This window comes from Cnephaeus nilssonii, assembly GCF_951640355.1.
Source record: "Cnephaeus nilssonii genome assembly, chromosome: 1".
Classification (NCBI taxonomy): Eukaryota; Metazoa; Chordata; class Mammalia; order Chiroptera; family Vespertilionidae; genus Cnephaeus; species Cnephaeus nilssonii.
In genome coordinates, this window is record NC_137072.1 from 63538394 (window position 1) to 63564066 (window position 25673).

The 25673-nt window shown below is 38.4% G+C and overlaps 1 protein-coding gene across 6 annotated transcripts in view; it reads left to right on the top strand.

The window, feature by feature from the left end:
- The window catches only part of WDFY3 (WD repeat and FYVE domain containing 3), a 272662-nt gene that overhangs the window by 224443 nt on the left and 22546 nt on the right, over positions 1 to 25673 (top strand). For all 6 annotated transcript variants that reach the window (XM_079786784.1, XM_079786785.1, XM_079786783.1 and 3 more), the window contains 13 exons: positions 1165 to 1333; positions 4181 to 4344; positions 6855 to 7003; positions 8095 to 8215; positions 8787 to 8872; positions 10395 to 10475; positions 13146 to 13200; positions 13752 to 13871; positions 15463 to 15580; positions 16740 to 16846; positions 18466 to 18619; positions 24030 to 24121; positions 24342 to 24554. In XM_079786784.1, coding sequence (XP_079642910.1) covers positions 1165 to 1333; positions 4181 to 4344; positions 6855 to 7003; positions 8095 to 8215; positions 8787 to 8872; positions 10395 to 10475; positions 13146 to 13200; positions 13752 to 13871; positions 15463 to 15580; positions 16740 to 16846; positions 18466 to 18619; positions 24030 to 24121; positions 24342 to 24554 — 1629 coding nt within the window. The remainder of the gene's footprint in view (positions 1 to 1164; positions 1334 to 4180; positions 4345 to 6854; positions 7004 to 8094; positions 8216 to 8786; positions 8873 to 10394; positions 10476 to 13145; positions 13201 to 13751; positions 13872 to 15462; positions 15581 to 16739; positions 16847 to 18465; positions 18620 to 24029; positions 24122 to 24341; positions 24555 to 25673) is intronic.

Sequence of the window (25673 nt, forward strand, 5' to 3'; positions counted from 1 at the left end):
AGCATTATTGTAAACAATAGGTATTGAATACTTGAGCTTGAAGAGTAGGCCAATAGAATATTTTAAATTAGATACTCTTATTAATAGGAAAGGCAAAGTAAATGTTTACAAAGAGAGCATTTAAAAACATGTTTCAAACCCCATCCTTTTCTAATTGTTAATCCAAAGTCTGGGTCTGATTGAGGAACCTTTATACATGTAAACTTTTCCCTCTGGTTTTACTTTTTTGGTAGGAACTTTTAGACCTTAATGTTTTCATTGTATTAGGTGGGAAGAAAAAAAAAAGGTTTAGGTCAATTGGAGAACATATTTTTAGGGTAAATATTAATTATTCTGAAAAATAAATGTTCTTGTTTCATGCCAAAAAAGTTAAATTTATTTTCCAATGTTGTAGGTAATAAATTTCTTCTTCTAAATTGACTTATATATGTTCTTGATATACTCAGTAAGTTTATGGATCATATTCTCCTACACAACAATGAGGATGTTTTAACAAATTGGAGATACCAGCTCGAAGTGGCAGACCAACCACAGAGCACCATCTGGCCTGAAGCTGGTTGAGTCCATGTTGGTCAGGACTCTCTGAAGGTTTGGGCCATTTTCAGAGTTCCAGTGAGACCTGGGAATATGCGAAAGACCAGGGCAGTTCTGAGTCTCTACCTCTAAGTATCTGAAGTAAACACTCGTATAGATGACTCCAACTGAAGGGCTGGCCCTTTAGGCCTGACCTACTTACTTTACTTGGGGCGGAAGCAGCATTCCAGGCTCCTTGCAGACTAGACATCCCCCTTGTACCTTGATGCTCTCCAACACTGGGCATTCTCTCCACACTACTGTATAGGGAAGTTTTCTGATACATCAGTGAGCCCATACTGTACTAATGTGAAAATGTTATTTGACTAGAGATGGTTCATTTCTATTTCGGGAAGAACAAAACTGCTAATATTGTTTTACATATGTCTTTTAAAAATCAATGGAATTTAAAAATAAAGAAACTTAACCCCAGTAATCTATGGACTTACTGTGTATAAATACAGTCCATTAAAAATCCCTAGGAAAAAGGTAACATGTAAAGAAGTCTTGACACCATACCTTCCCTAGGGAAGCTTATATTTTAATTCTTGAAGACAATTACTTGAGTTCTTTTCTCTTGTTATTTCTTAGAAACCTGCTAGGTACAGAAGAGCCATAAGTTATGACAGCAAAGAATACTACATGCGACTAGCCTCTGGCAATCCCGCCATTGTCCAAGATGCCATAGTAGAGAGTTCAGAAGGTGAAGCTGCTCAGCAAGAGCCAGAGCACGGTGAAGACACTATTGCCAAAGTCAAAGGTCAGCCTTTCTCTGCGTTTCAATCTGAAATCACTAGAGCATTCCTCATATTTGAATGTATATGAAAATAGGAGCAATTGTGAACAGTAGGTCCAGCCTTAAAGATATCTATAAATATTATGCCATCTCGTTCTTAAAAATAATTTCTGCATCTGAACTTTTAAAGCAACTGGCTCTTTCTTATTGCCTGCAAATGAATGCAATATGCCCGTTGACTTGATAATAATTTTTTTTATTGTATTTTGCAGAATTCTCATGGCACCTGATATTTTCAGTTAACTAATAACTAAGTAAATATTTATAAGTTTAAAACCACTACTAACAATGTGTCCTTAGTGCATGTTAGCCAACAGTAAACAGTAATAGTCTTTTTTCCTATGATTATTCTAAATCTGTACTTTTAAGAGCTTAGTAAAACATACGTATGGTGATGAATTGAATTAAAATGGCCATGGGCTTGTTGATTCTTTACTTTTATATAGGTATGCACTCTGACTCCTTTCTACAGCTTCTCCATGATTTAGACCTTAACAGACCCTCCCCAGTCTTAAAGAGACCAGGGAATAATCCAGTCATTCTTCTCTGGAACTTTTTCAACTCCCTGTCCACCAGTAACTCTTTGCTCACCTCTCTCACAGCAGTTTCAGTGATTTTTCACTGCTTTATGTTTTTCTAAATTATCAGTTTCTCAGAGGCAGAGATTATTTTTCATCTCACTTTATAGCTTTTGGCATGACTACCACAATACAGGGATTCAGTCAATACTGAATAAATCAATCCATTGTTTTAACTTCTTTAAGCCTCTGCTTCACCATAAATTCAAAATCTAGGCATATTTAATAAATAAAGCCCCAGGATATAAATTAAGAACTATAAAAATCAGTTTTACATCCCATAGATTAAAACCAAAAAGTATATGACCATCTCGACCAAAAACACCATAGAAAATTGTGATTCATTTCTCCTATTATTATTATACTAGAGGCCTGGTGCATGAAATTCATGTACTGAGGGGGAGTGTCCCTCAGCCCAGCCTGCATCCCTCTCACAATCTGGGACTGCTGGCTCCTAAACACTCACCTGCCTGCTTGCCTGATCACCCCTAACCACTTCTGCCTGCCATCCTGATTGACACCTAACTGCTCCCCTGCTGGCCCAATTGCCCCCAACTGCCCTCCCCTGCTGGCCCAATCGCCCCCACTGCCCTCCCCTGCCGGTCTGATCATCCCCAACTGCCCTCCTCTGCAGGCCTGATTGCCCCCAACTGCCCTCCCCTGCCGGCCCGGTCGCCCCTAAATGCCCTCCCCTGCAGGCCTGGTTCCCCCCAACTGCCCTCCCCTGCTGGCCTGGTCACCCCCAACTGCCCTTCCCTGCTGGCCTCATCACCCACAACTGCCCTCCCCTGCCGGCCATCTTGTGGTGGCCATCTTGTGACCACATGGGGGTTGCCATCTTGTGTGCAAGGGTGTGGTGGTCAATTTGCATATTACCTCTTTATTATATAGGATACCTGTTTTCTCATAATGATTCTGACTTACTAAGCATTTCATAATTGATATAAAATTTTCATAGAATCCTTGAAACTTTCAGTAGTTGAACAGTTTACAACCTTCTAATTTTCTTGACAATGCACCAGCAAAATTATTGAGATACTCTAAAGCTGTATTTACTGGGTATAAACCCCCTGGTACAATTCACAAAGTGAGTCAGTCAACTTGTGTTTGGGTCATTGGCTCTTCACTTCTCTTGACCTCATTTTCCTAATCTCTAATTGAGCTAAAACCACAAATACAGTGCCTCTACTGTAATATGCAAGGTGTTATTCTAGACATAGAGATGGAGGTTTTGATTCACCAAATTAAAAATAATGCAGCTGTAAGCTTTCCCCTTGTGGATGTTCTCATGCTTACTTATTATGCTCTTTTATATGTGAAAATAAGGTTCTTATTAAGGCAAAGCAGAGCCTCTGATAACACATATTGAAAGCATAAGATTCTAACAGGCTGACTTAATACTTTCCAAAATTCTTAAAGCAACTATCACTGGTAGGTGTAACATGACTTTTCTTTGGTACAACTAAGACTATTAATTTAATTAAATGTGGGAGTTTGAGTGGTTCTCATATTTTGGGATCTCATTAACTGATTTTAATGTCATCTCCTGTGATTATTAATAAAGTTATCCAAATGTAGGCAGTAAAGTGTTTCCTTAATCTGCAAATTAAATGATTTGTCTCTGTGTTATAAAGAATTCTGTTCTTATTCCTCATGGCCTGATGATAGGATATATGAATGACCATACTGCTGCTTATAACCTAAGTCTTAAAATAGTCCTCATGGGCAGTCTAAGTAGGTGGGATCTCTTATAATCATGTTTATAAATTGTTATCTTTACTTTTGTTTCTGGTAGGAATTGATCATTTATTCATGGTATCTCCTCAATGACACTTGTCCATAAGCAACGCCATTCTTACCATTAATGATGCTAAACTCTCTGTTTATCATTATCTGATACTTATTTAGAATTTACTATTTATAACAATAATGCTCAGTGCTTTTATTACATGAGTTACCTCATTTTGTCCTCCAACAATTCTCTAAGATAAGCAGTATTCCTATTCCAGTTTTATAGGTAAGAAAACTGAGATTCAGAGAGGGCAAATAATTCTCCAAGGTCACACAGCCATTTAACTCCAGAGTCTGTGTTGTTAACCACTGAACTGTGTTGCCTCCTATATCTTCCTGAGTTACCTCAAATTGGAAATGTATTGGAGGGGCTGCATGAGACTAAAGTGCTTCCCAAATGGCCCTGCAAGGTCACATGGCCCTCTTGGTTATTATCCTGTAGGTCTGGTCAAGCCTCCTCTAAAACGGTCCCGATCTGCACCTGATGGAGGCGATGAGGAGAACCAGGAGCAGTTACAAGACCAGATTGCTGAGAGTGGCTCTATAGAAGAGGAGGAGAAAACAGACAACGCCACCCTACTTCGCCTCCTAGAGGACGGAGAAAAGGTATGGTGCTTCTAAAAAGTAAGGATTGTATGTAAGTAACTTGTTTCCAGTTTACAAGACTGGTTGATAGGGTGGCAGAAGATAAATATTTCAGCCTCTCTGATGAAACACAGTATTAAACCACCTTTTGGGTTCAGTACTTTACTTCTCTCATCTTCAGGATTTTCTGTCCTAGCTGATTACATAAAACAGCATGAGGTTTCATCAGACACATATTAACAATTGACACCTAATTCACCATCTTCCTCTATTCCCTTTATTGGACTGCAGTTCTTGCTATAATTCTCTATTCCAAACCCATGTACACAACCCATTCTGACCTCGTGCTTTTTCAACTCCATAACTCTAGTGATACCTACAAGAAGCTTCAGCCAGTCTGCGCCATCTCCCCAGCCTTCTCACTCATAGAACATTACTTTGCCTTTCTATTTCAGCCTCCTGCACCTTGCCCATCTCTCCAAGCTCCTCTTACTGACCCTGCCTTGTAGCCTGAGCCCCCTGCAGCATTGTGTGCCTTGCAGTTTACTACATCCATGATGTTATTTCTTCATTCTACACTTAACTCATTCTCTTCCCTGCCAAAATGCCTCTCTCTCCATCATTTGCATAACCTCTCTTTGTAACTCCCATTGATACAGTCTAATTTATTTGGATGTCTTTAATACTTAAATGTAGGAAGTGTTTCTTGATTGTCTTGCCAACTCAGGCTTGGTTAGATACCCTCTTTTATGCTTTTATAATGCCTTGTATATATTACTCTATTTTATCAGGTCCTGATTATTTGTTCCTGTGTCTGTCTCTCGCCCTAGCCAGGGAGCTCCTGATAGGCCGCAGTGCTTCTTATTCCCACCCTATTGCTGTACAGCTCCTCACTTAGCAGACACCCTAAAACCTTTGAGTGAAGGAGTGTTTGGTTGAGTAAATAAAGGGAGGAAGGAAGGAAAGAAGGGAGGGAGGGAGGGAGGGAGGGAGGGAGGGAGGGAGGGAGGGAGGGAGGGAGGGAGGGAGGGAGGATTAGTGATCATCAACTATTTAAAGAATGGTCTTTTGTCAATTATATTAGATCTTGGAATGACCCTTGAAATCTGGCCCACTCTGAAGTAGTAACCAGAAATTAGTATATAATTTTTTAAATTGTGTCCATATGGCCTTATTAATGTGGAATGAGAATATTTTTAAAACCATATAACTGCAAAAGTTCATTAAGTCTGAAGGAAACACAAGAGAGGCTCTGAAGTCTTGGGAATGTTATATTTCTTCATTAGGATGCCGGTTGCAGCATATTTAGCATTTGAAAATCCAAGCTGTGCATTTATGAAAAACATTTTTCTGTAGTATGTTACACTACACTAAAGGTACTTTAAAAGTGCATCAGTATTTTTCCTGTAACATTCTACCATTTTATTATTGAAGTAGTTCAAATGTGGCTATGAAAATTGACTTACATTTGCATATTTTAGAAAATTACTTTCTAATGCTGTCACTTGTTAAACTTTTAATCTCATGACTACAGTTTTTGCTATTTTAAGATTCAGTAGTACAGGAAGTATATTCAAACTGACATTTATTTGACATTTGTTTGCCTCTGGTTTAGTTGTTGATCTTTTTCCTTGACTCATGTTGAACTATGTTTAAACAAGAAAGAATTTTTAATAAGAACAGATCCTGCTCATTGGAAAGAAAACAATACTTACATTGAGCGATTCAGTGATTCCTTCCTTCTGTGAGGAAAATATAACTTATGCCAATTTGGGCTTTTTACAATGGCATAAGTCGGCCAGGCAGGCAGGATCCAGGTGGGAGCAGATAGGGACCAATTCCCAGTTCTAGTTCCAGGAGTTGTTATGGAAAAAGGAAAAGTGAGCTGTGTGGAAGAGAAAGCAGCCAACAATTGCAAACATGATTATGTAAATTATCTTGCTCTGACAACAAGCCAGTGTGCATTTGAAATTTACAAACGAAGACACAGAGGCCCAGAGAAATGAGGAAACTTGGCTAGATCTACAATAAGTAACAAAACCAGAATTCACTCAGGATTGTTAGGCTCCCCAGACCTTTTTCACTTTGTATCATCTTGGCTCACACAGGGCTCAGTCCTAATCTGTTTACATGTATGCCTCAGTTCCCTTTCCTGCCAAGTTTTCTGTCTGTATCCCTCATTATTGAACTTGTTCATCACCTGTGGAACCTGGTACATATGTGCCTGGCACATAGTGAGTATTCGTGAATATTGAGAGAAATGGATGATGCATGGGGGGTGAATGGATATGACTAAATGGTTGTTTCTTTTTACTGAGGTCAACTACAAATCAGACTACTGTCTTAACAGATTCTCTTAAATATGCTTACACTCATTTACTATGCTTGGCTCAGGGGATGCCTTCACAGAGGGACTCCGGTAAAATCCTGTTCTCCCATTAAATCCATGTTTTAAAACATTTTGTTTCAGTTACATTAAAAAAAAAAATTCTTAATCTATGTTAATGCATGTTTATGGTTTTTCTTTATAGATCCAACACATGTACCGTTGTGCTCGAGTCCAGGGCCTGGATACCAGTGAGGGGCTGCTTCTCTTTGGTAAAGAGCATTTTTATGTGATTGATGGATTTACAATGACAGCAACAAGAGAAATAAGAGACATTGAAACTTTACCTCCAAAGTAAGTAGATGAATACAGAGACATACAGTACAGCTATCTTTAGAAAACAATATTATTCACATCGTGTTTTTTAATCCAGAAATTGTGTTTCAAATAATGTTACCTCTCAGTTTGTGTGCATCTATGTTAAATATCCACAAGGGTAATAGTTATTTAAAAGTAATAAAGAAAACAATGGCTTTATATTTCAAAATGAAAACTAAAATTTTGACTATGAATTCATAATATTAGACACCAAATTTCCTATATTATAATCTATATGTTTATGAACTTATTCTGAATTTGCAAATTATTCTTTTTAAAAAATTTTAGTACAAGCACAGTTATAGGGAAAACGCAGGCCACTGCCAGCCCTCTAGCAGGAAGAGCGTCCATGCCCTGGGTGCCCTGGAAGCAGTGTGACCGAGGCTCAGGCAGCAGTGAGCTGAGTCTTACCCGTCTTCCTTTCTTCTGCCAGTTCTGTGATGGAAGTGATAGTGGGTAACGGAAAACCCACAAGGCAGACAAGCTAGAAGGAAGATGAAAAGCTAAAGGCTTAGAAATTCAACACGTTTTTCTCTTCCTTTGCCATTTTGAACACCTAACACTGTTGAATGTAGACATGATCTCTGCAATTCATTCCTAGGAGATATTTCATATAGTCACTTTCAGCAACAATTAGGGCCACATTATGACTTTCATGGGCCCCTTTCTCCATATAAAAACATTAAAATTTATATTTTATGACTCTTAGTTTAAAGATGAATATATACATATTACATATTAAAACATTTTCTTCTGCCTACAAGTTTAATTTTGTTCTTCTGGTTTTAAAAGAAATTAAAACATTTTCTTGGCCCCTGAAAGTATTTAGATCTAGGCACTGTGTCTGATGGATAAGTCGGCCCTGATAGCAATAATGGGATTTTAAAATTAACTTCATCAAAGGAGGTTGCTTGTGTGCTGAGTAGCTGACAAATTAGTCTCTTAAATATATTTTTAAGTGAATATTCTCCCTTCTATTCATATGTTGAGAATAACAGCTTTTGATGAACTTTGAATTTATCTCTCGCTGTGTTTTTGTTTATCTCCTTTCCCTTGGCTGCCTATAGTATGCATGAGCCAATTATTCCTAGAGGAGCCAGGCAAGGCCCCAGTCAGCTCAAGAGAACGTGCAGCATTTTTGCGTATGAAGATATCAGGGAGGTACATAAAAGGAGGTATCTTCTGCAGGTGGGTTGACTTAGTAGTACCCAGTGTTTTGTCATGTTCCTTTATTCAGAACTTGTATTATTTTAAAACTGATGCATGCCATGAAAACCCTCTGCAGGATCTGCATTATCCCTTAGAGTATTTCATAGATTATTCCTTAAATTTGGTTACTAGTATGTGACAGACAAACTGACATCACACGGTGCATAACTCTGTATAATGTATCTCTTTAAAAAATAAAAATACCACCTAAAACTTAAGTGATATCTTGGTCATCCATCCTTATCTATAGCTATCCAAATCAACATTATAATTGCCTTTTAATATAAAAATTACATCTTCATTATAATTTTACAGAATTATAACTTTTTTTATTTTACCATTCTATTATGAAATATTTTTTTAAAAAAGTTGAGAACACATTTGAAACAAATTGGCTCTGTTTACTTTGTAATTGAATCTGCTGGGAATTTATGACTCAGTGTTCTTCAGTGGGTTAACTTTTTCAAATTCGTAGAAATTGATAGTGGAAAAGTTAATATATAACTTATTTGTGTTTTTCTTTATGTCTTTTTTTCTCTGATCATTTCAGCCTATTGCTGTGGAAGTTTTCTCCGGAGATGGACGGAATTATCTCCTTGCTTTTCAGAAAGGAATTAGAAATAAAGTCTATCAAAGGTATTGCTTATTAGGAATACTTGATAATGCTATCATGGGAAGAGATGGAAGGGAAACTACCAGTTTAGCTAGTTTTTAAAAATCTAGAGTTTAGATCAGAGAATTAATTTCTTTGAAGAAAATATTTGTTTCACTTTTTGCCAACCTCTATAAACATGATTCTTCTAACTAGCTTTAATAAGGATGCTATTTTATTTTGAAATGCCATTTTTTCTTCTGGCAACGTATAGTTACCATCCAAAGCTACTTTCATCACTAAGTCCTGCATCTCTAAATGTAAAAGGATGGTGAAGTGTAGCTTCAAAAATAACACTTCAGGTTCCAAATAGGCTTTCTTCATATTGAACAGAGAGACCAAGTTTCCTTAGAAATTACACTCATATGAGACTTTCTCTGGCCTTGGAAGGGACGTTGGATATCTTCACCATTGGAAAAGTAGTACAAATAAAGCACTTACTATAATATAACCCTATCTTATTGTGTATAAAAATGTATTTCAAATTTACTTTACAAACCTCACAGTACATATCCATGGCATTTGAAGATATTTCTGTTGGATGTATGAATAATAAGGCTTTATGCACTGATCATAGATAGGAGAGACCTTCTCTTACTCTTTGAAGGGTGGTGTAGATCCTGCAGGCCCTCTAGGAAAGGAAGTTTTCTGTTTCAAGTCATTCCATGAGGAACAATGAATGCCAAGCAGCATTGCTAACCGCTGTAGTACAGTAACGTTAGTTAGCAGTGAGCACCTGGGAATGAGGGCGCGTCTTCAGGTGCAGTGGTTGTGAGTATTGATTGGTAAATCAGAACCCCCTTCATGTATGGGAAGAGCTAAGTAAAGTGACTGAAATTTCAGTTATCTACCTTGTTAATCTCTAAGGGTGCTATTGTTTTCAGCACTAGGAAATTACTTGCTCTTCATAACTGGAAACCATTAGAAGGAGATGAGTTTTTCTTTCTGTGAGAAATTTCTGTGTCTGTGCCACATTCAAGGTCTATATTCATTCCAAGAATTTCTACATAATTCTCTTTGCCTTTAAAAAATGTAGGTTGACATTATAAGCAACTCTGAAAAAAATTATAAGATTATCACATAAAGTTCCTTACCTTGTGTGGGTCTTCATTTATGTAGTGATGTGTCTGTTCTGTCATTTTAGCTGTCAGGATTACTTGCTGTCATGTGCATAGTTAGCTGTTAATCACTCTCTAGGACTTCATTAAGTTGACTCAATTCCTGTGAATCCGTGCTGCAAGGCCTTTGCTTCCTGCAACATGGCAGCATATATAAAAGGCCAAATGATTGATTTTGCTGTGGGCTTTTATTATTTGGCTGCGGAAGCGACCACCTTATCCTAACAGAGTGTTCTAACTATTATGTGTTCCCGCTGCCTGCCATTTATTGGGAAATGGAGGGGTAAATGAAACAAGATGTAAATGAATCATCCGTCCTTTCTCAAGCTCTCATTAGACCCTGACTGAGACTTCACTTTCAATTTTATGCTATTTTTAAACTTTCCAGGTTTTTGGCTGTAGTTCCATCTCTAACTGACAGTTCCGAGTCTGTGTCTGGGCAAAGACCAAACACAAGTGTGGAGCAAGGGTAGGTGTTTGCTTCTTGCATTATAATTTAATAGTGAAATTACGATGTTTGTATCTGGACGGCATTATTTAATATTTCAGATGAGTGTTTTCTCTTCCTGGTGTTGCACAAAATTGTTTGATTACTGAAAACTAGAAGGAAAAAAGAAAATGTGTGCATGACCAATCAGGTCAAATCAGTGCTCCCATTTTGATCATTTTTCTTGGAGTCTTTTAAGGATGCATATATGCCTATATGCATAATTAAGTTTGTACTATACATATTTCTGTTTTGCTTCTTCCATTCAGTGTTATATGTAATGGTTTCCCCTACTTTAAAAAAAATCTTCAGAAACATTACTTTTATTTGCTACCTATTCAACATATGTATAAAACATTCTTTTATTTGTGGATATTTCGTTTTTATCATCTTCCCTTCTAATGATAATGCAAGTGTGATTCCTGATTATTTTTTTTAGGGTAAAGTACTCTCAGTAAAATAAAGAGAATGAATTTGAAGGCTTTTGATACACAAAACCAACTTAATTTCCATTAAAATATGCACGTTTGTATTCAATCATTTGTGGATAAGTTTAGTTGTCTCCATAAGATGCTTCTCAACTCTTTATATTTTTTAAATTTTTTACCGATTTTATAAAGTGTTTTTTTTTTCATATTTTAAATGAGCATGTCTTTTATTATTAGTGCTAGAGCTCAGTAAATGTTAGCCACTTAAAATCATCATTTGGGGATTATCTATAACTTTTGCCCATTTTTTTTCCTGAGTTTGTTGGTGGTGGTTTGATTTTTTCTTTAAATTGAAATATAATTGACATATAACATATTAGTTTCAGGTATACATTATAATGATTTGATATTTATATATATTGTGAAATTATCACCACAGTAGTTTAAACAGTTAACCTCTCCTCTTGAGTTCTTATCAATTTGTATGGGGTTTTTCAATAATAATGTATTATTACTCCTATGCTTGTCATATTTTTCACAAATTTCCCAGGTTTTCTCTTGATTTTGTTTTTTCACATTTAAAATAAAACTTCTGTTTTTATATGTTCACACCTATCAGTGCTTCCTTGTCCTCTTTTCAGCTGCTTTTACTCTTAGAAAGTCCTTCTGGATGATGTAGATACTTTAAGAATCCACACACCCAGCTCCATTCACAGTCGCTCAGAACTGTGGTCCTTTATAATCCACTGGAAGAGAAGCAGGGCTACAAATTAATTATTACAACCTGCAAAAAAATGACTTAAAACTACTGGTGATTATATAATTTGTAAATAAAATTTGAGTCCAGTCTGTGTATATCTAAATATATTAAATTCGTGTATTTCTCTTTAGGTTGTTGCTTTTATTTTTCTTTGGCCGAGATTCAGCAAATACAAATGCTAACTACATGCTTTTATTAGCCTCAGAAGCATGTTTTGCTCCTAATCACGTATGTTGTTAATATAAAAAAGGGAAGTGAAAGGCTTCCCTAGAGCACATCCAGCCTTTTTCTACTTATAATCAAATTGCTAGTACTTTCATCTGCCCTGATCATCTTCAACTTGCTATTTTCATTGTTCTTGCTACTTTCTGTGCTGAATTGGCAGTTCTTAAAGAACTTCTAAAAGCTCAAAGGCAAGAAGTAGACATTCATTTCCAACTTTAATCTTCTTTCCAATTGTTCCCTTTCTTATAAGGTTGAGGGGTGATCATAGCTCTTTTTTCCAGGGAGAGCATCCTATACATTCAGTTTTCCTATTGGAAAGAAGAATTTATCTGTAAGTGGCAAGTGGTATCTATGCCATTGAGCTGAATCTATTAATTTACTTTCAGACAGTAAAATATGTAGTTAAGTGTTTGCTTACTGGTTTGACAGCCACTTTGCAATCTTCAAAATATAATTATCAATGTTATAAAGTTGGTAAACCTAAAGAAGGATTTTAGCCCAGCCTGTGTGGCTCCATGGTTAAGCATCAACTTATGAACCAGGAGGTCACAGTTCGATTCCTGGCACATGCCCAGTTGCCCCCAGGCTCAATCCCCAGTGGGGGGCAATCAACGATTCTTTCTCATCATTGATGTTTCTGTCTTCTCTCTCCCTTTCCCTTCCTCTGAAATCAATAAAAATATTTTTTTAAATAAGGATTTTACAGCATTCTAGAAAAGGCTGCTATCAAAAAACGTCCACAATTTTAAATAACCTGAACAGCAATGACTTTCTCATTCACTTTCAACATCTCTTTTAGAAAATATGCTGTGTACCTACTATGTACAAAATATTGTATATTATTTGTTATTCCAACATAATGTCTTTAAATCCTTTTACATAGTGATTATTGGAAAAGGCAGAAGGTTGTACTAGATAATTGTTTTCAAAACTCTTTTGCCATAACCCACAGTAAAAAGAATATATTCTACATTGTATCCCACAACACACAAACTGAGGTAGCTAAGACAAAATTAACTGAAAATACTTTCATTACTATATGTGATGCCTCCCAATGTTCTGTGTTCTTCCGTTCAGTTCCATGTTATTTCATATTTAAGAAGATGAAATTGATTTTATGACCACTAATAGGTCCTCCATAGTCTGAAAAATTCCTGGACTAGGTGACTTAAAATTGTCAACTCTAAATTAGTCATTTAAAATTCTTCTGTCTACAATGTAATTATTTATTGATTTCAGGTCTGGGTTGCTTAGTACTTTGGTTGGAGAGAAGTCTGTCACTCAGAGATGGGAGGTAAGTTTAATGAAAATGGAAGCTTCCTTTGTAATTTATAGTTAGACTAGAGGCCCAATGCACGAAGATTTGTGCAAGAATGGGCCTTCCTTACCCTGGCTGCCAGTACCGCCTTCTCTCTGGCCAGAGCCGCCTTTCTGCCTTCCCATGCTGCCCAGAGGCCCTGAGCGGCTGGGGCGGTGCAGAATGCTTGCCCCCAGCCTCTTGGAGCCAGCATATGCAAATTAACCTGCCATCTTTGTTGGGTTAATTTGCATACTCACTCCTGATTGGCTGGTGGGCGTCGTGAAGGTACGGTCAATTTGCATAGTACTCTTTTATTAGTGTAGATGGTGCAAGTCATACAGTTAAAAAGGCACTTTAATAACCCATAAAATATGTACCATAGAAAAAATGTCTTATTTTTGTTCTTTTTAGAAAAAGTTTTGATGTTCTGAAATCTATAAGAAAGAAATTGTTCTTTACCTCATTTTGCATATAACATTTTAAAAAGTGAACATAGTGGATGTAATCAATTGCTCTAAAATGAACCCTTATCTCTCTTTCCCAAGAGAGGTGAAATCAGCAACTTCCAGTATTTGATGCACTTGAACACTTTGGCCGGCAGATCGTACAATGACCTCATGCAATATCCTGTGTTTCCTTGGATCCTTGCAGATTACGACTCAGAGGTAAATCTCGAGTCATTTTGTATAAGTGGAACACATTTTCAAAAGTAATTAAGAGATACTGCATTGGCTTAGATGTTTTATAGTTTAAAGTTCTCAGCAGGCACTTATTCCAAGAAGATGAGAAGAGCTTTAGATTGGACTTGTACAGAATGTGGATAATTGACCAACTTCTTGGGTATTAATTCATAACCTCTATTTGGTTTCCTTAAGTGGTAATTATTTGTATCCACTGGAGGATGTCTCTGCTCTCTGCACTGCAGCCAGTGTCAGAAACACAAATCTACTTGAGTCATCCCTCTGTTTAAAATGATTCAATGAATCATTATCACGATTTGGAGAGAATTTAAAAGCCTCAGTACTGTGCCCTTTACAACGTAGCTCCTAGGAATCTGTCCTTTGTGTGCTCCCAGGATTGCTATTTGGGCTACCTGTCCATCTCCTTGACATCTTTCAGTTGCTCTGCATGTGCTACACTCCTAGTGGGGAGTTCTCCCAGTGCTCATGCACACCTTCTCTCCCATTACACATTCACCTGGCTAGCTCCATTCCACCCTGCAGGACACACGCGGGTATCACTGTCCTGAAGCTGTGTCACTTTATTATCATGATTTGTGTTTGACCCTACTTGATTGTGAGGTCCTTTAGCGCAAAGACTATCTTATGTGTCTCTCAATTCCCAGCCTCTACAATAATGCCTGGTACTTAGCATACACTTTAATGTTTGTTGAATTAACCAAAAAAATATTAATGAGGTATTTTGCATATAAATTTTGAGGGGACAAATGTACTAATTTGACTTGTATTTATAAATGTGTATCAATTTCTCCTGCCCAAGACTTTTAAAGTACAAGTTGGCAAAATTGGTTGGTTATAACGCCCTATTAAAAGAATACAAATTAAATATCCCACAGGTGCATATTTCAAATTTCTACTTTTAAAACCTTCAGGAGGTAAATTCAGGTTTCCTTTAAAATATATAAGTTAGGTCAACTAGAGATGAGCTTTAAAATAATCGTGGCAGACTGAAAGATTCCGTCTCAGTGACAGTCACTTGGCCTAGTCTGATGCCTTTTAGAGGCGAATGAATTCCTGAGTGTTCTACTTTATGTCACTTCCCAATCACCTCTATGAAGGAAATGCTCTGAAGTAAGGTCAGCGTGAAACAGAGGAGGTGGGGAAGAGAACAGAGAGGGGATTTGATCCTCTAGGTATGTGGGTGACGGAGGATAAAGATGAATTGAAGCTTTTGTATCCACAGTCTTCTGCTGTGTCCTTGCCAAGACTGGAAAGGATTGTCCCTCCTCCTCTTCATCTCCAGATATGGGTCCTGAGTGCCCTCCTCTGTCAACACTTAATTTCCAAAGCAGTTGTCTTCAAACTGACCCACTTAACAAACTGCCATGTGCCCCTCTATAAAGTGTGATTGACCAGCAGCTGTATGGCATTGTTTTGGAGTCCAGTTCTGCCATGGAACCCAAAAGATATTAGCACGTTTTTACAAATCACCATTGTCAGCTGTAGCCACCATATCTGCATCGGTGGGCATAGAGGGTGTATGGTAATGTGGAACTAGGTTTATTTTGTATTTTAGGAGGTTGATCTTACTAATCCCAAGACATTTAGAAACCTGGCGAAGCCAATGGGAGCACAGACAGATGAACGATTAGCTCAGTATAAGAAGCGATATAAAGACTGGGAAGACCCTAATGGTAAGTAACTTTTCTTGTCATTAAACTTTTACCTAATTTCAAAAGTAAGCCATTAATTTAGTGGTCTGACCTCCTTGCATCTTTCCCCCAATTGCTTATATGTCATTATCTCTGCTATGTTACATATGCACACATCTATACAACTATCGGAGTAGAAAATCTGGTTTTGCATGCCAACTGATGGCCATGCTTAGAAGGGATTCTTTTAGGTAGCCTGTCAGGTACTGGCAGAAAACTAAGTAAGGTATGTCTGTTTGGCACAGGGCAGAAATTTCCCATCATAATGTTCCTTTACTTTGACTCATAGGTAGGCCAGGAATTACTCTTTCATTTATTGACTCAATTTTTAGAACCCTTTTGCATTTAAAAATAAAAATTGACTACCTTCTGAAACACTTCAGTTTATTTATTTATTATTTATTATTATGTTTATTGTTTATTATGTGTGCCCCGAAAATGAGCAAAACAAAAGCGCGGGGGGGGGGGGGGGGGAACTAAGCCTAACAGTATTCCCTATGTGGACTCTTGCTTTTCCATTGATTTTTAGAAAGAGTGAAAGGGAGGGAGATAGAGAAACATTGATGTGAGAGAGACACATTGGTTGGTTGCCTCCCACACGGCCCCGACCACAGCCAGGGATCGAACCTGCAACCCAGATTCATGCCCTTGACCGGGAATTGAACCCACGACCCTTCGGTGCATGGGCTGACACCCTAACCACTGAGCAAACCAGCCAGGGCTGGACTCTTTTTCACCCCCCCTGCCAATAAGAGTAGTAAAAATTGCATAATATTCATAAACAATTTAGGGAAATATGATGGTGCAGAGCCAGAAAGAACCTAATGAAAAGTATCTGCAAGTCAATAAATATGCTGCTTTAGTGGAGATGTTTTGCTCTTCAGAGTTATCCATTACAATTAGCCTCAAAACAGGAATTGCTAGATATGCTAAGTTTGAAGGGAAAGGCATCAGGTTATACTTATATTTCATTACTGCCCAATATGTAAGTGAGGGGAGCAGTGTCACCACAAGGTTTTCATGCTACAAACGCCAGCACCAGCTGTATTTAGTGTCATCAGCATTTTTAAGCCTATTAATACCAATTTTATTTTTTATGTTTACTCTTTTGTTTTCAATTTTGCTGTAATTTTTTGAGCAGGAGAAACTCCAGCCTACCACTATGGGACCCACTATTCATCTGCCATGATTGTGGCTTCATACCTAGTGAGGATGGAGCCTTTCACACAGATATTCTTACGGCTGCAGGTAAAACTCTAAATTCAGAATTGTCCCATTCTGCACAGGCATTCTTTCTATTGAAAATTGTTGCTTTTTAAAAAAAATACTGTCATCTTGCCTTACAAAACATAATTAAAGTGAAATTTTGCTATATCAAAATTGATGAATAAACTAGAATTTGTTTATAATAAACAAGTGCCAAGGTCCTTTAGTCAAATAAACAAGTAGCATATGCTTTCTGGCGAGGCATATGGAATTCAGCCTTAACTGGTTGAATTCAACAAACATTAAAAAAAAAAAAAGTAATTAGTCTATCTCATTTGCTGTTTTCTTAATTATAGCTGTTTTTCTCCACATTCTCTTTCATTCATTCAGACAGTATTCTGGTGCTTGCAGTACTTTAATGAATAAAGGCAAAAGCCCTGCCGTGTGGAGCTTATATACTATTTTGGTTGAGGGAGCCAGTCAAGCAGAATGAATATATTGTCAAGTGTTTTAGAATGTGATAAATGCTGTCAGAAAAATATAGATCAGGGAAAGGAGAATGGGAGGCAGGGGAGGTATCAAATGCAGAGTTTTAAAATATATGTTTTTATTGATTTCAGAGAGGAAGGGAGAGGGAGAGAGAGATAGAAACATCAGTGATGAGAGAGAATCATTGATCGGCTGCCCCCATCATGCCCCACATTGGGGATTGAGCCTGCAACCTGGGTATGTGCCCTGACCAGGTATTGAACCGTGACCTCCTGGTTCATAGGCTGATGCTCAATTACTGACCCACATTGGCCGGGCACAATGCAGTTTTAAGGAATGATCAGAGTTAGTCTTCTTTAAAAGGTAACATATGAACAAAAACTTTGAGGAAAGGGAGTTAATCATACCAGTGTCTGGTGAAAGTGTGTTCTAGGCAAAGGGCACAGCCCAGGCAAGGCCCTAAGTGAAGTGTATGCTTGAGATGCCTCAGGAACAGCTAGGAGGCCAATGTGTCTGGAGCAGAGTAAGTGTGGGGAGTCCTAGAGTCCAGATTATGGAAGCCCTTGATGGCCACAGTGAACTTCATCATAGAGACTGTTATTCTGTGTTTGCTTAAAACACAGTATAAAGAGCTTGATTGAGGAAGGGGGTGGTGGGAAAAAGAAATCCCATTTCTATTTGAATTTGTTTTATCAACCTATATATTTTTTATCACCTTCCTAGTTCTCCACTTAGTTCTCATTGGTGTGGAACTTCAGTGTAATGTTATTTGTGAAATTAGTCAAGCATATATATACCTGGAACATCTCCAACTGTAAATGACTACAATCTTTAAGAGAGCATCATCAAAATAAAGAAGAATTGATATTCCTTATTGTCTTGCCTCTCTCTAAAAACTAGTATTTTTTAAATGGCTTTTTAAAGTCTTTACATTTGGATTTCACTCTGATTACAAAACAAATACATTGAGCACCCTTTGTAAAGAATACCCCAGAAATAATTAATTCGATTAATTTTGGGGGGTGATCGTTTAAAATGTAGTGTATTTGACATAGGATGATGGGAAATGGAAGCAAACTTCTACTTAGTGTTTTCAAGCCCTTGAGCTTGACTGAAGCTGTGAGGTGGGAATGCTTCTCTAATAGGGCAATGCCTTCTCATTCTGCCCACAGGGAGGCCACTTTGACCTGGCTGACCGGATGTTCCACAGTGTGCGGGAGGCCTGGTATTCAGCATCAAAGCACAACATGGCAGACGTAAAAGAACTGATCCCAGAGTTTTTTTACTTACCAGAATTCCTGTTCAATTCCAACAACTTTGATCTGGGTACGTAGAGCAGTGGCACTGTCTCAGAAATGTCGTCCAGGAAGATATTGATAGAAATAAGTCACTTTTCTAAAGATTGCAGTATACACTGAGGAGATGGCCTTGTGGTTTCCGCTCCCGCTGTTGACTGTAATTGGGTGTCTGCGATTAAGTAGTAAAAGAAAAGTGGCTGTTTCAAGCCTAGAATCTGGGAAACGCTTATAAACTGACACAGATTACATCTACTGGTCAGAACATTGTTATGTCAATGAAAAAGAATATGAGATAAAAATTTATTTGAAAATTATTACAATTGAAACCCATTAGCAGCCAAGAGTGGCGTATCCAAATTTTCATGTATTATTTTAATCTTATGTATTGCTTGAGGCATTCTCAGGTTACATGTAATATGTTTTAAAATTAGAATTTCATAACTGTAAGTAAATTTCTTTTCTTAGCCTGCTAGAAAAACAGGACCAAATCAACATTTACAAAAAGGAGAGAAATTTCATCAGTGCTCTGCTCCCAGTGTGTTATCTAGCAGCTACAGGAAATTGATGTGACTTTAGTTACAGTTTCTTGGAACACAGTTTGCTGATCTATGTTTTTGGTTATTTCTTTTAAAACATATAATAATTCCATTGTTTCCACTGTAGGATATTTCTCAGATATTCTTCTGTTTTATGTTTTTTATGCCTTGTACTTCATGCTGTATTTAAGAGTTCAACATATAAATCATTACTATACTACCTCAAAATGTTTCATTAACAGAAAATTCAGGAAACTATTCATATCTAATTATTTGAGTGATTTTTTTTAAAGACCATTTTAACTTAATTTATCCATCAGCGGTCCTAACTTTGTAAAATTACAGCTCCAGGTCCAATGGAAAAGATAATAAGACTCTCTGAGTAGCCCCAGCAGAAGTGCTGAAGTTGAGTCTCATTACTTCTGATTGGTCCTGGAGCTCCTCACCCATGAGTAACTAAAGGCACCAAGTTCTAGGACTTGGAATTGGAGGGAGTGATTGTTACTGGAAGGAATAGAATGGATAGTAAATAAGGAAAAACAACTGATATGTACACAGCATTTGCATATGGCTACACATTAGTGTTATATTACGTTTACTTACAGTTCTCCTTTGGAGAAGGACTCTCTTCCCTAGGGACATCACTTTCCAAGACACAAATATGGAAAGGTACAGAAAGAGATACCCTCGATCTTTCAGAAACACTGGATCCATTATAATAGTCAATGTTGCAAAAATGTTTTGGCCAGACAACTTATAAACCCAACCAAATGCTCCACTTTCACATGAGTAATAAAAGAAGGACCATGTGTCTCTGTCACACTCACCTTCATAAGAAATCATCTTTCTTTCATGAAATCACAGACTACATAAAACACTATTTGCTTATAAGACCTAAAGCCATAAAACTATAAGAGAAAAGCATAGGATTAAATCTTCACGATTTTGTATTAGGCAATGGATTCTTAGATAGGATATCAAAAGCACGAGCAACAACAACAAAAGAGAATTGAAATTGATCAAAATTTAAAACTTTCTGCATTCAAAGACATTATGCAGAAAGTGAAAAGAAAACCTTCATAAAAGAAAATGATGTGTCTTATAAGGGCCTAGTGTCCAAAATATGAAGAACTCTTACTGTTCAACAATAAAAAGATGAACACTTCAATTTAAAAACGGGCAAAGGACCTGAATAGAAGTTAGTCAAATGCCCAATAAGCACATGAAAAATGTTCAGTATCAGTAGTCACTAGGGAAATGCAAATCAAAACCACAGTGAGGTGCCCCTGTACATCTAAATATGGCTTGTAATGTAAAAAAACAAAAATGTGCACTAACAGAAAACATCAAGGACTGTGGAGAAATTAGAACCTTGTTCATTGCTTATGGGAATGTAAAATAGTTCAGCCTCTGTGGGAAGCAGTGCAGAAGTTTATCAAAAAGTTAAACATAGAATTACCGTATGACCCAGCAATTCCACTCCAGAGAACTGGAACAGGGCATCAGGTGCATGTACCCTCATGTTCAAAGAGGCACTGTCTATAATATCCAAATGGTAGAAGGAGCCCACGTGTCTATCAGTGAATAAACAAATTGTGGAATCTATATATAAAAGCCTAAGCAGCCATTCGACTGTCCGACAGATAGCTATGATGCACAATGACCACCGGGGGGCAGACACTCAACACAGGAGCTGCTGAGCTGCGGTGACTTGGCAGCTGTGGTTCTCAGGTGATGCACCTGGAACCAGAGAGGAGGGAGCCTGATTCCAGGTGTGTCACCCGAGAACCGAGAACCGCCCTCTTGAAATCCGGGACCCCTTGGGGGATGCCGGAGAGCCGGTTTTGGCCCAGTCCCCACAGGCCAGGTCAAGGGACCCCACCGGTGCACAAACCCGTGCACTGGGCCTCTAGTATACATATAATAGAATATTATTCAGTCATAAAGTATGAAGTATCAATAAATGCTGCAACATGGATGAACCTCAGAACATTAGGCTAAGTGAGAGAAGCTAGACACAGAAGGTCACATAATGTGTGATTCCATATATGTGGAATATCCTGAGTAGGTGGTTTCTAGGGATAGGGGGTGAGAGGAATGGGAGCAACTGCTTAATGGGTACAAAGTTTCTTTTGGGGGTGATGAAAATGTTTTGGGACTAGAGAGGTTATGATTGCACAACATTGTAAACGTACTAAATACCACTGAGTTGTTCACCTTAAAATAGTTAATTTTATGCTATGTGAATTTCACTTCCATAAAAAGAAAGCAGCAGAATACAGTTTACCCCTTTGCCCAGCAAAGATGGTAAATGATTTAAAAGCAAAAACACTGGAGTTTTTCCCTACTTTTGGAATGAGTGACACGCACCCCTGGTCTTCTTGTCCTCACACCCTGGGAGTACTTGGAGGGGCACTTCAGAGGCAGGATTAGATAAACCAAGCATTTTCTATACTAGTAGACTTGTTTCCTTTAAGTGATGTTTTAGAACTGCAGATAGTGCTGATTAAATAACAGTTATATCACACTAGAGGTCTGGTGCATGAAAATTCATGCACTGGAGTGGGGGGTCCCTCAGCCCAGCCTGCCCCCTCTCACAGTCTGGGAGCCCTCAGGGGCAGGAGGCCACCCAGCGATCAGGGGAAGGCGACACCCCCATCACAGCTCTGCTGCTGCCACTGCCAGCAGCGCAAGCCTCGGCCAGCCCTGGTTACCTGAGCCTCCGGCAGCCCTGGGTAGCCGCCATCTGAGGCTTGCCTGTGCCTTGGGGCGGGGCCGAGAGGACTGGGGGCACTGCCATCTTGTGGCTGTGGGTGCCACCATCTTTGAGGGCGGGCTGTCAATTAGCATATTCCCACTTATTGGCTGTGGGCGCTGCCATCTTTGAGGGAGGGGCAGTCAATTAGCATATTCCTTTCTTATTGGCTGTGGACGGCCACCATCTTTGAGGGCGGGGCAGTCGATTAGCATATTGCCTTCTTATTGGCTGTGGGTGCTGCCATCTTTACGACGGCATGAGGGTCAATTAGCATATTCCCTCTTTATTAGATAGATAATTATTTAGGGATTATGAGAAAAAAGTTAAAAAGCAGATTATACTTGAAATAGCCTGAGAATTGTTACTTCTCATTGTCAAAAAATTAGGCCTGGAGGACATTTTAAGGTACAGGAATGAGGGTGTGAAAGGGGGGAGTGGTTGTAATAAGTTGATTCTTAAATTTTTTTCTTAAGTCTTATGGTAATTAGTCAAGACATTCCTTTAAAAACAATAAACTGATTTGTGTATCTTTCACTTAATATCACATTGTAAACAAGCCCATCAAATAACAATGATGAAAACAAGATTGCTTCTAAGGAAAATGTTTTTATTGGCCACTACTTGGAACTGTCTTTGTGTTCTAAAATTTGAACACTTGCACTTCTCTGTGAAAATTTCTAATGCAGCTATTTATCTAACCAACTGCTGTTAAGCTAGTAAGCAACATTTTTGTTTATCGAGTCATTTTTTATAATGATCATCTGATTTGTACCTAGCAAAACTCTAAGCTCAAGTTAACTTTTTGGTGTTATTTTTAAAAAGGAAAAAAAAGAACCTGTTTCCTTAGATGCCAGTCCCATTTAATGTATTTTGTTGTGGATAGATTTAATAGCAAATGGTTTCTTTAATACCTTGGTGATTTTCTGGCTATCACTTAAATAAACAGAATACATTATTTTAACAAAACACTGAAATACAAGAACACGTGGAATAAATATCACTAGGTGTGCGTTATCACAACATGGTGCTTCTGTTTCTGCCAGGTAGCCGGTAGTCTTTCCAAATGTGTTCGTTTGATATTTTATTTCTTTAATGAGAATCTTTACAGCAAAATACATATCAGGTTTATAGAGCTCTCTAAAGAATTAATGAATCAAAAATATGAGAAGCCCCATGTATTCCAAATATCCCATGGAGACAGTGGCACTTTCATTTCTTCTTCTTCTTTTTTTTTTTTTAAATCCTCACCCAAAGAGATTTTTCCATTGATTTTTAGAGAGAGTGTAAAATAAAGGGAAAGACTGAGAAAAACATCTATATGAGAGAAACACATGGATTGGTTGCCTCCTGCATGCGCCCTGACCAGGGCCCAGGCCAGGGAGGAGCCTGCAACTCATTTCTTCTTAAGTGAAGAGAACAAAATGAAAGTTACTGAGGAGTTGGGAATTCTTTCAATAGCCTTCTCCATGCGAATGGCAAAATTTTATCAGAGCATTAAGACAAGAATTTAATTTTGTCAGAGCATTAAGACAATTTCAGTACTAGTTAACTACTGATGACTCACCAAGCATGAAGCATTCTGGAAAAGCCTAAAAAAGACAGAGTTTAGAGCAGCGGTCGCCAACCTTTCAGACCTCACGGACCAGTGGTCCGTGGACCACCAGTTGGCAACCGCTGGTTTAGAGAAATGTTAATGGTCTTCCAAATGAGCCATCTATCCTAAGGGGATTAAATTTGAGGGGATTTTCCAAACTCAAAACAGTAGCCCCATAAAATGTTTCATTAAGGACTCCTGTGGTCAGTTAAGTTTCAGACATGTGGTAATATCCCTCCTAGAGAAATGCCGTGTGTCTGAGGAGTCTTGCAGGAAAGAAACACCTAACTTTGCATAGCTCAGCATTTCCTGAAGTCACTTGACTGTGAGCACCCCTCCGTTTTGCTAACACTTAATAAATCTCTCTGAGGAAGTACACTAAGGATCAGACTTAGGAAAATAGCAGAGTAGATGATCTCTGAGTGTCCTGGTGGTAAGATTTCATGGTTCTGATAATGAATCTAAACCCACTGTTTCTCTGTTATGTTAACCTGAAGTTATTATTTATCACATTTTTCTCATTCTTATTTTAATGTATCCCACTGCACAGGCTGTAAACAAAATGGCACCAAGCTTGGAGATGTTATCCTCCCACCCTGGGCCAAAGGGGACCCACGAGAATTCATCAGAGTCCACCGAGAGGTAATGGGGGTACACTTGGCAGTTGAACTTGGATCTCACTGGGTCATTGACCACAGTATGAAGAGAGGACCTTGAGCAATGTATCACCCATTTGGTCAAGTTACTAATATTTGTATAATTTTTAGTTATTTTAATTCCTATTGCTCACTGGCCAATTTTCTTCCTTTCTGAGCAATTAATAAATGTCAGCCGGTGACTGAACCTTTGCTTTGAATTACAGGCTTTGGAATGTGATTATGTGAGTGCCCATCTGCATGAATGGATTGACTTAATCTTTGGCTACAAACAGCAAGGCCCTGCCGCAGTAGAAGCTGTAAACGTCTTCCACCACCTGTTTTATGAGGGTCAAGTGGATATCTACAACATAAACGATCCACTGAAGGAGACAGCCACTATAGGGTTCATTAACAACTTCGGTCAGATTCCTAAACAGGTATGGATGGTCTTATCATCAATGTTCTCGGGTTCAGTTTTTAAGTGCTGTAACATTTCTTTAGATGATCAATGACCATATGATATAATAATTAAATTTAGACTAAGATTTCAATAAAGGACCATAAATATCACCCAATAGGTTCCAAAAGTATTTCTTTCTCCTCCCTTTTACGTACAAATAAATAGAAATTTTGTTGTTCATAGAGAGTTTTCCATGCAGGCTAGTGCAGGGTGTGCTTTCCTGTACCTGCACACGACCTGGCAAGAGGTCAGGAGAGCCTGGTCAGGAAAGCAGGTGGGATCTGGGGCACAGTATACACAGAGATGGGGTTCTGTCCTGAGGCCAGTGATGAGCCAGTGCTGAGTCTAAGCAGAGAAATAACATGGTCATATCTAGATTTTAAGGATCATTCTGGCCATAGTCATGCACACATGTGTGCGTACACACACACACACGCACACACATTGTAGGGGAGCCAAATTAGGAGCAGAGGGCCACCTAGGGAGCTCTTGTAGTAAGTAGTTCAGGAACAGGTAGTTTGAATTAAAGAGGTATGATAAGTGATGTGAGACTACCTGCCATGGGAGTGCCTGGGACCCACCCTGCACCAACTGCTCTAATCCCTTCAGTAACGAGAAAAACTCCTTAAGAGACTCCCTCCCTTCTTTCGTCCCCATTGTCCAGGACACACCTGGAGGGAAGGTGTACCAGCAGTAACCAGCACTGAGGCGGTCAGACCATCCATTTTCCCCAAGTGCCCACACTTTGACCTCAACTATCCTTCTCTGTTCCTGCTTCACCTATCTCCTGGACTCCCTTTTTGTAGGTTAACCAACCTAGTGGTTCCTAGTGTTGACAGCTGGGAACACAGAACAATGGCTTGTCTTTGTACATGGAAAAGCTGTGAGGAACAGAGAGCAGGACAGCCTCTAACTACACTTCCTGGTGCAATCTGATCCCGCAGTGAAGGAATCAAGTTTACTGTAAAGTGAAATGCTTGTTGATAAACACAAATCACAGCTGAAGACTCTTAGCTAAGCCTTTTTTTTCTTTTTTTCTGCAGAGGGTTTTAAGCACAGAAACCATGTCTCATACCCTCTGGGAAAAAATATTCTG